Source organism: Salmo trutta, chromosome 23, assembly GCF_901001165.1.
Source record: "Salmo trutta chromosome 23, fSalTru1.1, whole genome shotgun sequence".
NCBI lineage: Eukaryota > Metazoa > Chordata > Actinopteri > Salmoniformes > Salmonidae > Salmo > Salmo trutta.
Window position 1 is genome coordinate 20061281 of NC_042979.1, and position 14672 is coordinate 20075952.

At 42.6% G+C, this 14672-nt stretch overlaps 2 protein-coding genes across 3 annotated transcripts in view; one reads left to right on the forward strand and one right to left on the reverse strand.

Annotated features, from left to right (window-relative positions):
- LOC115159542 (astrotactin-2) overlaps positions 1-14672 on the forward strand; it is a 421339-nt gene that overhangs the window by 309533 nt on the left and 97134 nt on the right. The gene's annotated exons all lie outside the window — the stretch shown is intronic.
- On the reverse strand, positions 653-9051 carry LOC115159543 (E3 ubiquitin-protein ligase TRIM32). 2 transcript variants are annotated; one of them, XM_029709361.1, is made up of 3 exons: positions 8990-9051; positions 3841-5919; positions 653-2265 (listed from the first exon to the last, which is right to left on the reverse strand). In XM_029709361.1, the coding sequence occupies exon 2, from the start codon at positions 5906-5908 to the stop codon at positions 3866-3868; it is 2043 nt and encodes a 680-aa protein (XP_029565221.1). In that variant the 5' UTR covers positions 5909-5919; positions 8990-9051; the 3' UTR covers positions 653-2265; positions 3841-3865. The 2 variants fall into 2 exon arrangements, with proteins under 2 accessions (XP_029565221.1, XP_029565220.1); XM_029709360.1 differs by having other exon boundaries at positions 653-5919.

Consider the following 14672-nt stretch of genomic DNA (forward strand, 5'->3'; position numbering starts at 1 on the left):
GGGAAACTGCATATGATGCACGTGTCACAAATACTACTGTAATCAGTGACCAATTTAGACCCAGGGATCCAGGTGAGTGGCTAGACTTAAATGAGTCAATTAAATCCCAGAGAAAGGTTAAACAAACAAAAAAATGGGGCTTATTCAATATGGTACAATTTTCAGGACGCTGCAGCTAGAAATATGATTCATAGCAGACATGATTCCTCATTTTTAACTGGCCCTAGCCCCCGAGACAGAGCCGAGAATAGCCTCTCTGAAATCCTTCAGTAGCATTTCATAATTCATTTCATAAACATTAGGCAAGACCTGAAAGAGCTTTTGTACTGTACTATGCTGTGCCACTGAGACCTTCAAAATTGAATTAGACAGGCTGTAGATAGCATGAAAATAATGTATCTTTTACCAAATAAATGGGTTCAAAATATGTACTGTAAACACCGGAATACAAAGACACATGCCTTGAATCATTTATGAAAATAAATTCCGTTGCTGCATCGCAGATATTTCAAAAGTATTTACCATAGGTATAGCAAAGTGTTTTTACTTTTCTAAATGTTTACATTACAATGAAGTCAGTGTTCTTCCTACAATGTAAATTCCTGCCTAGAAAAATTCTCCATAGAGAATCTGAAACCACAACATGCACATCTTCATTCATGTTGGGTTTATTGCACTAAATAGATAACATTACAAACATGAAATTGAGCCTCGTGTTACACAGAAACTCATCTGATACAATAGTAACACACACTGTAAAGTCACTGCCTCCAAAGGCGAAACTTCTGAAAGACACATGGGTTGGTTCAACACATGCATACAGAAACAGAACACTCAGAAGACCCAGTAGTATAAACAAAATATTTAAAAAACACACAAACTCAGAGGAAATAGGCAATTACATGTAGGTCTAAAGAAATGAAGGCTGTCTGAGTTAATCAGTTAAAGGCCCAGCGGAGTCAAAATTCATTTATTTTTGTATCATATTGTACAACAGCTGAGTTATTACCTGATGTTTTCTTGTTGAAAATACAATCTACACAGGACCTTCTAATCAGCAGATTTGCATGGGCGGGAGTTTTGGCCATAGAGGCCTCATTGTATCCGTACCATTATGGCGTCTGTGACAGCCTCAGTGGCACTGCCCATACTATCTCCATTTTAAAGTAGTCTCCAACAGGGTCACAAGGAGGGATCAGCCAATGAAGTTGGAAGTCTCACCCAGTTGACTATATTAAAATGGTGGAAGTCCTCAATGGTGCTGCCCGTGCTAAAACTGAATTCTGGCCACTAGAGGCCTCTATCATTCTCTATGTGTGTGCTTTCCATTGTGACTTCACCATCCCATAAATATACCAATAATAGTGAGTTCCCCCAAAAATAAAAAGGTTATTTTGCCCATTTTAATGTAAATCTTACAGTAAGGTCCTTATTTGATATACTGATATGAAAATGTCTACATTGGGCCTTTAACTCAAGTTAAATTACAAAAAGTGCACAAATTTTTTGGGGTGATTAAATCGCATTGTTTGAAAGCGTTTAAAATTCACTGAAAATATCCCAAATAATCTATAGAGCTAAAAACAACAATGTGATGTCAAAACAACTTGACATTGAGGTTAAAGAAAGTACGCTTTATTAATTTACCAGATTTTGCTTACCGTTACTTTGGACAAAATCAAGATATTGATATTCTTGTAATGCTTTTGGTATAAAACATCTTAAATTACAGCTCAAGTTGAGCAATTTCAAATGTTTGCGATTAATCCAAGAAAATCCTGCGATTAACCTTATTTAAAAAAATGTATTTGTTTCACAGCCCTAAAATAAATGCATCTCTCCTCCAGTTAAGTAGAGTGAACAATAAAATCACCATTAAAAACAGACAGCAACAGTCTTGTTATTCATCACATTGAAACAAGGACACTTGATTTTTCTAGCATTTTTATATTGTAAGTAATGTAATAGTTAAGTTTGGAATATCTGTAATGATAATTTGAGAAATAATTTCATAGTGACAGACTATTGCAGTGACAAGGTTAGCATGCTGCCTGACATGATATCCTGAATTGAAATCCTTTGGTGAGTCGACAAATATGGTTTCAAATGTCTCATGAGAGTACAAGAAATGAAAACACACAATCACTGAACAAATTGTATGTACGTATGGAAGTTTCTAAAGGAAATAGCAATGACGAACTTGACCAAATGTCTCTGGAGGTGTTGGCGGAATGTTTTAAACTTTTACAGTGACATTTTCTGTATCTGAAAGAAAGAAATCATTGGAAATTGTTATAAACCTGTAGATCGTTTCAATTCAATAATACTTTGTTTACTTTTTCCAGAACTTAATTATGCTGTACTACCCGCGAATTCTGAAACATTGAGTAAAAATATAAAACTACAGTAGGCCTACTTACAGTGGTAGCCTACACACTTCAATGAAAAAGATCAACTGTTTCTGTTAAATTATACTGTATATTCTAAACCGCGCTACCTTTCGGATGCCTAAATCTAATAGGCCCAATTAAAACGAGAGATGCGCATGGTAATTTGTTGTAGGCTAAAGCTACTTCGGGAATATGAACCCATCATGGCCAGAAAAGTGGAGGAATTTTTCAGCAATGGCTATGAAAATATGTTTATAAATTAAATATTGTTTACGCGACACATTTGACAAAGACATAAATGGAAAAGGTGAAACATCTGTTCTAGCGTTAAACTACGCTCCGGATCGCATAGAGCAAAATACTTGAAATAGCATATCTATTTACTACTGCGAAATGGGTCCAATTAAATAAGAGATCAGACGTAGGCGACAGGCTACTTCGCGAGTATAAAACCATCAGTCAGAAAAGGTGAGGAATGTATTCTGCAACAATCATGGAAATGAAAACAAAAATAGGAAATAGATGCCTATTTCTACCTATTTTAGAATAAACTGTGCATACACTAAATGTTAAAGTTATGCCTTGAGGGAGGGTAAGCTGGTCCTAGAGCTGTGTGTCTACAGGCAACTTCACTCATTTGCACGTTGAAGATGTACCCCGAGGAGCTCCAACACAATACTTTTTATTGGATGGCTGGGTTATAACGAGCAAGTCCATGATCCCATCCCTATAGATTTAAGTTAGAGGTTTGATTAGACATGCCTTCTAAATTGATAAAAGACAGCCTGTAAGTGCAATTATTTGTTTGCAATACATTTTCTTGCCATGCCATTAGGCTTAGTAATTGTCAGAAATATAATTTTGTATGGCTGTGACGATACCAGTATAAAAAAAATAAATTCAATGGCAAAAATGTAAAAAAAAACTATGCAGACCAAACTCTTTGGTCCTTTAAAAACCTGCTGTATGTACAATAGTGTTCTATAGATTGGAAAAGAATAAATGTGACATAATGATGTTTGTTTCCAACATTAGGGCTGTTTTCCCAAAGAAGTAAAATTTGCTTCGTGTTTTGTGTCCTTGCTACTATACTAACGAGTATCGCAATACAGGTATCAACCCGGCCCTAATATTGTGTACATTACAGCAGTTAAAATATAAACATGTTGTGCGTTGATTGACATACCAGTTTCCCCCCACCCCCAATGTGACAACACTCATTGTCATCTTTAGTGCTGTGATCCATCAAATCAAAGAGGCAGCTCGAATTGTAGATAGACACCAGCTTGGTTCCAGTGTGCTCCTAGCCAGTCCCACCGACTGACTGGGGATCAGTGACTCATTATATGACCTGCTAAGCACTGACTAGAAGTCAGATCATGGAGGAGCAAAAGTTGTTTGGAATGCAGCCTTTTACATTAAAGTGACACACACACACACACACACACACCATTGGATTTGTAGTTTCTTAGCACCTAGCAGGTGGAGAAGCGTCTCCTCTGTAGGTACGAGTAGACTTTCACACAGTGGTCCCAGCAGTCCAACACCATCAGCTGTCCTTTCTCAGTGACGGCCACGCCCACAGGGCACGTCAGTCCCTCCTGGATGAGCACGTTAAAGCCGCCCTCTTTGGGGAACTGCAGGATCTCCTTCCTGCCACTGTCCGTCACCAGCAGGTCCCCGTTGGCATCCACGCACATTCCCGTGATGCAACGGAAGTCCTCTGTCTCCGAGAAGAAGTGGCTGAGATGCTTGCCCAGCTGGCCGTCCGTCCCCACCGAGCAGATGGAGAAGCCCCCCTCCAGGTGGTGCTCATTATGGCGGTTCTCAATGTTCAGGCCCAATCCTTGGGTGAAGTAGATGGTGCCCGATGCGTCACACGTCACAAACTTGGGCCGCACTGCCGAGCACAGACGGTTGTAGTTGACTACGCCCACGTTGCGGTCCACGGCCAGGCACCAGAGCTTGCCGCCCTCCACGTCTGAGACCACGAACTGACCCGTGGGCATGGCTGCAATGCCCCAGGGCTTTATTAGCTGGTTCTTGTGGCAGGCCACGCAGTGGCCGTCAATGGTGTACACCTTGACTGAGTTGTCGTAGTTGTCAGTGACCCCAATAAGGCCCTGAGGAGTGATGGCGATGGACAGCGGGATGAGGTTGGGCAGGTCGGCGCCCAGGAAGCTCAGGACAAAGTTGTCGATGCTGCTGGGATTGCGACGGATCTCCCTCTGGAAGCCTTTGCGGTTGAAGATCTGGATGCGGTAGTTCCCCCGGTCGGCCACCAGGACTTCGCCCTGCGGGGTGACGCAGATGCTAACCGGTAGGTTGAACATCCCCGGCAGGTTGCCCTTGCAACCCATCTTCTTTACAAACTGGCAGTGCTGCGGCCCTGAGCTGGCCCTGGCCTCTGCACTGGGCGAGGAGGCCCCCCCTTCATCCATGGACTTGGACTTAAAGTTGCCCGGGGAGGCACACACAGCCTTTTCTACAGACATTAACATATCAATGTCTCTATACAGGTCCAGCGGGGCCCCTGCAATCCCCACAGTCCCGCACATGGCATCAACCCCAACCCCGGCTCTAAACTCCAGCAGCCCCTCATCAGTGTTGACGGTGCAGGGCTTGGTGGTGAGGTGGGCCACATCCAGGGCCTCGGGATGCTCCATCGTCACCAGCTCAGGGTCCTGGAGCTTGAGTAGCGTAGGCAGGTCCAGGCAGCTCCTCAGGTCTAGCTCCTCCTCATTGTTTCCCCCTCCGTCCTCCTCCAGCAGGGTGATGTCGCTCTGCTTCACCCGCATGGTGAGGTAGTCGCATCGGGACACCACCTGCACTTCGGCCAGGTTCAGCAGGTACGTCTGCTCCTCAAGGATGTGCCCATTCAGCTTTTCCACCTTGGCCATGGAGGCAGCGAAGGTCCGCCGCTGGTGCCCCAGCTCCTCCTGCAGACGCAGCTCAGCCCGGGCATACTCCTGCTGCACTGCCCGGGACTTCACCCGCATGTTCTTTGTCACACTGTCAATGGTCACTTTTTTCTGCTGGATGTGGTCCATGGCTTCGTGGAGGGACGCCAGTTTACCGCCCAGGTCCTTCCGGCGCTGCTCAGCGGCCACCCGGATGGGCTGGACGGCGTGGCCCTGCTGCTGGTGGCCCTCACTCTTGCAGAGGTCACAGAGCACAATGCCGCAGTCAAGGCAGTACTGTCGGGGTAGGCGGATGTGGCAGGACTTGCACATGAGGGTGGTGGTGCAGGAGCTGACCCAGTCCAGGATCTTGAGCACAGTGAGGTTGTCGGCCAGCTGGGAGATGCTGCTCATGCGGGAGACCCTGCTGCAGAAGGGACAGCGCACGCCGTTGATGGTGCTAGCCAGCAGCTTCTCCAGACACTGTCTGCACACTGTGTGGCCACACTGCAGGAGCTTGGGCCTCAGCTGCTCCCGGTTGTAAGTCTCCAGGCAGATGGGGCACTCCAGGACCTCCCGGAGCAGGTCCGGGTCCAACGCTGGCGAAGCTGCCGCCATCGTGTTCACACCTGAGAGGAGAGGAATAAAAAAAGGGACGTCAAAGGTTCAGGCTGTGGCACAATCACTACGAAAGCTCTAGTCTCGTGCCTGGTTACATTGTGTTTAGGAGCATTCATTTTACTCTCTCCATGGCTAAAGTAGTGAGAAATAGATGTCGTTGTAAAAATCTGTGTGCTTCATTTACTATCATTGTTAATTGAAATATTGAATTATTTTATATTATGGCTATTTCCCTATGGTGGACCAAGTATTATTACGTTACACAAACTAAAGTACTCACCACAAAAGAATTACAGGACATACACCTCCGATATAGTATTAAAAAGTTTATAGTCATCACGGTCTCACAAAATGGATTGCTTAAACAGATGTTTTTGTCCCTCTACGGACTGACATCTAGAACTGGGGTTTTGACACTCGGTCATAAATCAAAACGCCATGACAAGGGGAAGCATCAACAGAATAATTGTCCCTGTATGTTTTAGTAAGGTAAATTGTACTTAACATTATTTTTCAACAAGACACTACTTTCAGGTAAAAAAAACTACTGAATGAGCCCAAAAAGGTGCTGATCGTGAACATATGTTTGTCCTGGCAACAATGATATGTTGAGGAGAGGTTGCATTGCTAACAACAAGTCAAATAACGATGTTGTCATGATTTCTCATTAAAAAGGCTGAATAAATAATTAGCATTCCTCTAATAATGGTGGATTACATTTTGACCACATCATGTTTACAAGTTTCTAGGGGGGAGTATTGAACTAGTTAACTCAAGAACATGGGAAGAATTCACTTTTGATGCTGGGATACATTTGAGAGAGCACAACCCAGTTAGTATTCACTGTGAGAAACATACACTTTAACTCAGGGGCTCCCAAACTTTTTCACTCGGCGACCCCCTTCCAACATTGGGGAACACCCTGCGCCCGTGTGAGCACCGCGTTTATTTCTATGGACACAAGCACTGTCCATGACACAAACATCTCTTTGGCGGAGAAAATTTTGCAGGTTTAAAGCTTATTTCCTGAAGTTTTACACATTTTGCAGTTGTAGAGTAAATTTTCTTGCAATTCTATACAAATTCAGCCAAAAAAAAGAAACATCCTCACACTGTCAACTGCGTTTATTTTCAGCAAACTTAACGTTTAAATATTTGTATGAACATAACAAGATTCAACAACTGAGACAACCTGAACAAGTTCCACAGACATGTGACTAACAGAGATGGAATAATGTATCCCTGAACAAAGGGGGGTGTGGTCCAAATCAAAAGTAACAGTCAGTATCTGGTGTGGCCACCAGCTGCATTAAGTACTGCAGTGCATCTCCTCCTCATGGACTGCACCAGATTTGCCAGTTCTTGCTGTGAGATGTTACCCCACTCTTCCACCAAGGTACCTGCAAGTTCCAGGACATTTCTGTGGGGAATGGCCCTAGCCCTCACCCTCCAATCCAACAGGTCCCAGACGTGCTCAATGGGATTGAGATCCGGCTCTTCGCTGGCCATGGCAGAACACTGACATTCCTGTCTTGCAGGAAATCACGCACAGAACGAGCAGTATGGCTGGTGGCATTGTCATGCTGGAGGGTCATGTCAGGATGAGCCTGCAGGAAAGGTACCACATGAGGGATGCCTTCCCTATAACGCACAGCGTTGAGGACCTGCCTTACAACAGGCCTACAAGTCCAGCATCTCTCAGCCTATTGCGGACAGTCTGAGCACTGATGGAGGGATTGTGCGTTCCTGGTGTAACTCGGGCAGTTGTTGTTGTTGCCATCCTGTACCTGTGTGATGTTCGGATGTACCGATCCTGTGCAGGTGTTGTTACACATCGTCCTCACATTGGTAGACTATCAGCTGCCCGGCCTGTCTCCCTGTAGTGCTGTCTTAGGCGTCTCACAGTACGGACATTGCAATTTATTGCCCTGGCCACATCTGCAGTCTGCATGCCTCCTTGCAGCATGCCTAAGGCACGTTCACGCAGATGAGCAGGGACTCTGGGCATCTTTCTTTTGGTGTTTTTCAGAGTCAGTAGAAAGGCCTCTTTAGTGTCCTAAGTTTTCATAACTGTGACCTTAATTGCCTACCGTCTGTAAGCTGTTAGTGTCTTAACGACCGTTCCAGAGGTGCATGTTCATGGTTAATTGAACAAGCATGGGAAACAGTGTTTAAACACTTTACAATGAATATCTGTGAAGTTATTTGGATTTTTACAAATTATCTTTGAAAGACAGGGTCCTGAAAAAGGGTCATTTCTTGTTTTGCCATGTCTAATGTCTATTCATGTGATATTGTTGTAATTGTTTTGTTACTTTTATATCTATGGGCTAAAAAACAAATAAATGTTAGCTGGACATTTCTGACAAGTTAGAAATATGCAATGACTAACATGACAACAGGAACTGATGATGCAGACCCAATTTTAAAATTTCACCTTGTGCATTCTACTACTACAACTTTCAAGAGTACGTTTAAAGCCATACCGAGTTTCTTTAAGAAAAATAATAATTATATATGGGGACGCGCCCCAGTTTGGGAACCACTGATACTTAGCTGGCTATATCATTTAAGTGAGGGGAGTGTTGCACTGCCACTGGATAGCACTAGCAGCAGCCAGCTGTCATTCAACACTAGATTGCTGCAGCTAGCCAGCTTTCAGGTAAACAACTACTCAGAATCAGTTAGCTAGCTACAGACAACCAATATAAGTGTTCTGCCTAGCTCGCTAGGTAGCAATACGAATGCAGCGACCATAGTTTGTGTTATTGTGCGGTCAATGTGTTAGCATAACAGAGATTGCTCGAATCAAGCTGTCACTACACGGCCAATGCAAATGACAACCGCACAAGCTGGTTACATGCAATTAATAATTTATAATATTGTGGCATGATGCTGTGTTGATTCTAGCGCAAGCTGTGCTAGACAGCTTGATTAGTGGGAGGCCTCCCGAAATCGCGATGTGACTTCATGTTTGGGGCAGTCCGGTAAGAATTCATGATTGAGTCCATTTTCAAATTCAAGCATTCACATTTATATACTAGCTAAAGCTCGAGTTTTATTTGGTTGAAATCTTACCTTGCAATGTCAGACCTGTCAAGGCACAGGGGTTTGTAGGTCTGCTGCTGCGAGCCTGCGGTGTTGACGTAACGCCAGCAAATACTTATTCCCCACCCACCTCTATTTTCATTGGTTCTTGCAACTGCAGCTGGGACAGGGTCCGAAAGTGGTTGGCAGTTATATTAGTGGGGATATTTATGGTATATGAAGTTTCATAATATGATGTATTGAATACTGTAGTATAAAATTAAATGTTTGTTAATTTGTGTAACACTGTCTCTAGTTTTAGTATAGAAACTACATTAATATAATGGCCAAAGCATTATACATAATTTGAAAATTCCTGCTTTTTTAATACTTTCAGAATTTTTCCATTTTGTACACCTCTTAAAATCCTGGCTGCACCAGATAATAGATTAACTTTAAAATAAATATCCATCAATCAGGGAAATTATGTGAGCCATTTGAGAGCATTGTAGGCTTTATATGAAATGTAATATGATGCTCTTACATCCTGAAACAATATACACAATAAATTAGGACAGTACGAAGACATCTTGATGTATCCTTTGAAAGTTGAAAAGCATTCATGTCTAGCAGTAGTCTGCTACAGTTCTCTTCCTGGACAGATGTGTGCAGTGTTGCAGTACATGGAAATAGTATATCAGCTGACCCCTAGATGGCAGCAAAGGTCTTATTTCAAAATCAATTTGTAGAGCTCTATCGCAGAGGGCAGGCCTATCTGAATTGCATTTCAGAAAAGGAACTACTGCACATCAATAGAAATTAGTTGATTGGCAATTTCATAATGCAATCATAATGTTAAGCTATGCATAACTAAAAGGTAAATGAAAATGAGAAATGAACGTAGACTATATGCTTTCTTTAGCTTATACATTAAACATTTTTTTTCCCCTAAACCTTCTCAGTAAGCTTTTAATATATTTTCAACATATTATGGCTTTTGAAAAAAGAATAGACTCACAGAACAGAAACCTGTTGTGCTGTTACTGTAATTGTCAGTGGTATTAGGAAGCATGAGTCATCTTTGTTTAACAACCCAAAAAACTGTCCACATCTATATCTCGCCCTCCTCATCATGTGTGTATTTCATTGTAATTTCCCTTGAGCTTGCATTTTCACTAATAAAATGCATACATCAACCGACTGTGGAGAATTAATAGGCGATATGATTTGGACGTGTGCCAGAGTTGTTAAAAAGGCCAGATTGCACGTCAAAACACTCCTGAATAGAGAGATTTTATGGGGCAATAATAGCAATGCCAACACCAACAATATCTGTCTGAAATTAGCACAGAGATATCAGACACTTTGCAGGGCAACAATTATGACCAGAGGGTAGGTTCTAAAGAATATACTGTATCCACAAAGGCTCATTATTTAGTGAGAGAGAGAGAGAGAGAGAGAGAGAGAGAGAGAGAGAGAAATTGGAAATACAGACATTGTCATCCTACAAGAAACATAATATAGAGGAGACGAACCCACTGGTTGCCCTCTAGGCTACAGAGAGCTGGTAGTCTCATCCATCAAACTACCAGGTGTGAAACAGGGAAGAGACTCAGGGGGTATGCTAACTTGGTATAGAGCAGACCTAACCCACGCAATTACATGTATTTCTTTTTTTATCACATTGGTACTATTTTCACCAAAATGTTGTACAAAACTCCAAACTGGTCACAGTTGTAACGCAACCAGTCTTTCATTCAAAACTTGTCATTGTGCATTCATTTGGATTGTAAACATCTCTCACCACACAACCATTGATTCAAAATATAAGTTAATTGTGAAATGTAATGAGAACATTATTTTAATTGCCAAAACACAACATAATGATATCTTTTCAATGTTGTAGTTTTACCTACCAGTTTTATCTAATAGCAAATGATGCAAATCACCCACAGAGTGCTGAAAGTAATATGCTACAGTGCTGTAAATGACAGTAGATTACAGTTTGCACATTACGCAATACACTTACTTACATTACCCAAGAAAACTGGCAGAAAATCTAGAATTTCCATAATATCTATTGAATGTGAAATCAAAGATGTGATCAATGAAGACATCCTCTACAATCATTAAAATGCAACATTTATTTACATTTTTTCAGATATAATTGCAACATAGGTGTACTGTCTGTAATAAAATGTAAGATATTAAATGAAACAAATTAAATGAATGAAAATTAAAAAATATATGTTTAGCACGCATTCATTTGCATCAAGCTTGTCTTGAGCAGTTGGCCATAAATTACTTTCCAGTGAATGTCCTCATTGTTCATGCACCGTGGGAAAAACTTTTTGGCATAGCAAATCCAAGCTTGACATTGGTCTGCATTGATGTCGTCGCATGCCTCATCCATGGCCAGAAGGAGGATGGCACGTTCATGGGGATGGCGGTCGTACACCTTCCACCTCCGTGCTGAAAACACATCCTCAATAGGGTTGAGGAAAGAAGAGTATGGGAGCAGGTAAAGGGTCACGAATCAGGAATTGGCCCAAACCATGCCTGAACCACCTCTGCATGGTGGATCCTGACATTGTCTCACACGATGACATAGGTGACCCTTTCACCTTGACAAGCCTGCTCAATTTAATTGAGAAACACAATGAGGTGTGCAGCGTTGTAGGATCCAAGTAATATTCTACGTCCTACCATACCATCTTCAGAGATAGCTGTGCACATGGAGATGTCTCCCCCACGTTGTCCAGGCACTTGGACGGTCGCCCGTTGGTCAATAAGGTCCCGCCCAAGGTGCCGAGTATTGTCCAGGTTAAAGCCCGCTTCATCAACAAAGATAAACCTGTGATGGTTCACAGCTGCATCAAGAACCATCACCTTGTAAAAATATATTTTGGTTAGTTATTTTTACAATATAGTTCCAATATGATATTGTGAAGTAGCATGTGCATCAAATAGTAACAGCAATACAGTGTATAGTGCTGTACCTGAAAATACTAGGCCTGCAGTTGTTTCACCCAGTTGTTTCTCTCAAAAGGCACCAGGTAAATGTGTTTCATAGATACCTGGTGCCTCTTTAAAAGGTGAGCGATTGTTGGTAGGCTGATGGATGCCTCATTGGCAAAGGTTTCATTGTTCTCCTCAATGGCCTGCTTTATTTCGGACAGCCGTACTGAATGTCATTCCTGGCCCTCACCATTTCCACCACTGCCCACTCCTGCTGGTCGGTCAGCACATGGCAACCACCATGGGGACTTCTGTCAATTCTGAGGGTATAAACAGAGTATACTGTCAATAGATCATTTCCATGCCATCTGCTTACCTCTCTCTGACGGCCACCTCTTTGACGGGTCCTATGGCCACCTCTTTGACCTCTTTGACGGGTCCTATGGCCACCTCTTTGACCTCTTTGACGGGTCCTATGGCCACCTCTTTGACCTCTTTGACGGGTCCTATGACCACCTCTTTGACCTTTTTGATGGGGCCCATGCCCACCTCTTTGACCTCTGTTGGGGCCCATGCCTACTTCTCTGTCGGGCCCCTTGTCCACGGGCTCATTGACCTATTCCTCTCCCTTGCTGTCTATTCTACTCCATGTTGAAAGAAACGTGCTCACACGTGTTCACACACCCCCTTTTATATAGTGACTAATTGTGGTTGCCTCTATGTGAAATCCATTAACAATAACGAGTAGTCATTATATATGGTTACCATGTGTAATACATGTAATTTAAATGTTTATACTTTGAAAAAACACACATTTAATTTCTGTAGTTCTCAAAATCCATATATAGTAGACAAACCAGTTTAAAATCTATAGGTTTACTAGACGGTTAAGTGATTAACCATTAAGTGCAGTTGGATTAAGTGATGGTCAAATGTATTTAAACAAATGAGAACAGAATCATATGAACGGTATTGTGAGCATTGCATTGTGAAGGCAATTATTTTATATGAAAGCTATTTCTAGATGAAACACTGATTAGGTTAGGTGAAAAAGTTACTTTGTGATTTTGTGTATTGTACCTAGTCAATTGAAAATGTGCTTAAAGATTAAAAAAAACAGCCTTTTTGATGATCTGTTTTGAGTTTTGTACTAAGATTTGTGAAATTTTACCACATACTTAAAATAGTACCAAAGCGATAAAAAAACCTGTAAATTAGTCAAAACAGGGTCATTTTACATCTGGCCAGAAGTTTATAAGCAAACTATCTCAGCAGAGAGAAAAGTCCTCATGTCTGTTGCCTATATAGAATCCCTATACTTTAACGATGACAGCTTCTCCATCTCCAAACTGCAGTATCACTATAGATTACTTTATCTGTGACCTCAATCCAGAGTCTCTCAGAGTGTTCACAGTCAGACCACTGACACCCCTATCAGATCATAGCAAAATCACAGTCTACTTGAATAGAGTAATACTCAATCATGAGGCATCACAGCCAAAGGAACTGCATAATATTAAGAAGGAAAGTAGTGTAGAAACCTACTAAAAAACTATTGGGCAACAACAAAATCAATCCCTTTTAGACAACTTCCTGGACAAAACATTTCACTTCCATAGTGAAGGTGTGAACTTGGCAGTAGAAAGCCTAAACAGTATATTTGACCTTTCAGCTTCCCTATCAAGTTTTAAGTTCCTCGGCGTACACATCACGGATAACCTGAAATGGTCCACCCACACAGACAGCGTGGTGAAGAAGGCGCAGAAGCGCCTCTTCAACCTCAGGAGGCTGAAGACATTTGGCTTGTCACCAAAAACACTCACAAACTTTTACAGATGCACAATCGAGAGCATCCTGTCGGGCTGTATCATCGCCTGGTACGGCAACTGCTCCGCCCATAACTGGAAGGCTCTCCAGAGGGTAGTGAGGTCTGCACAACGCATCACCGGGTGCAAACTACCTGCCTTCCAGGACACCTACACCACCCGATGTCACAGGAAGGCCAAAAAGATCATCAAGGACAGCAACCACCCGAGACACTGCCTGTTCACCCCGCTAACATCCAGAAGGCGAGGTCAGCACAGGTGCATCAAAGCTGGAACCGAGAGACTGAAAAACAGCTTCCATCTCAAGACCATCAGACTGTTGAACACCCATCACTAACATTGAGTGGCTGCTGCCAACATACTGACTCAACTCAAAATCAAATCAAATCAAATGTATTTATATAGCCCTTCGTACATCAGCTGATATCTCAAAGTGCTGTACAGAAACCCAGCCTAAAACCCCAAACAGCAAGCAATGCATGTGAAAGAAGCACGGTGGCTAGGAAAAACTCCCTAGGAAAAACTCCCTAGAAAGGCCAAAAACCTAGGAAGAAACCTAGAGAGGAACCAGGCTATGAGGGGTGGCCAGTCCCCTTCTGGCTGTGCCGGGTGGATATTATAACAGAACATGGTCAAGATGTTAAAATGTTCATAAATGACCAGCATGGTCAAATAATAATAATCATAGTAGTTGTCGCGGGTGCAACAAGCACGTCCGGTGAACAGGTCAGGGTTCCATAGCCGCAGGCAGAACAGTTGAAACTGGAGCAGCAGCACGGCCAGGTGGACTGGGAACAGCAAGGAGTCATCATGCCAGGTAGTCCTGAGGCATGGTCCTAGGGCTCAGGTCCTCCGAGAGAAAGAAAGAAAGAGAGAAAGAGAGAATTAGAGAGAGCATATTTAAATTCACACAGGACACCGGATAAGACAAGAGAAATACTCCAGATGTA

Bases quoted from the DNA above. Each gene is read 5' to 3' on its own strand.
- LOC115159543 (XM_029709361.1), bottom strand. From the start codon at position 5,908: ATGGCGGCAGCTTCGCCAGCGTTGGACCCGGACCTGCTCCGGGAGGTC.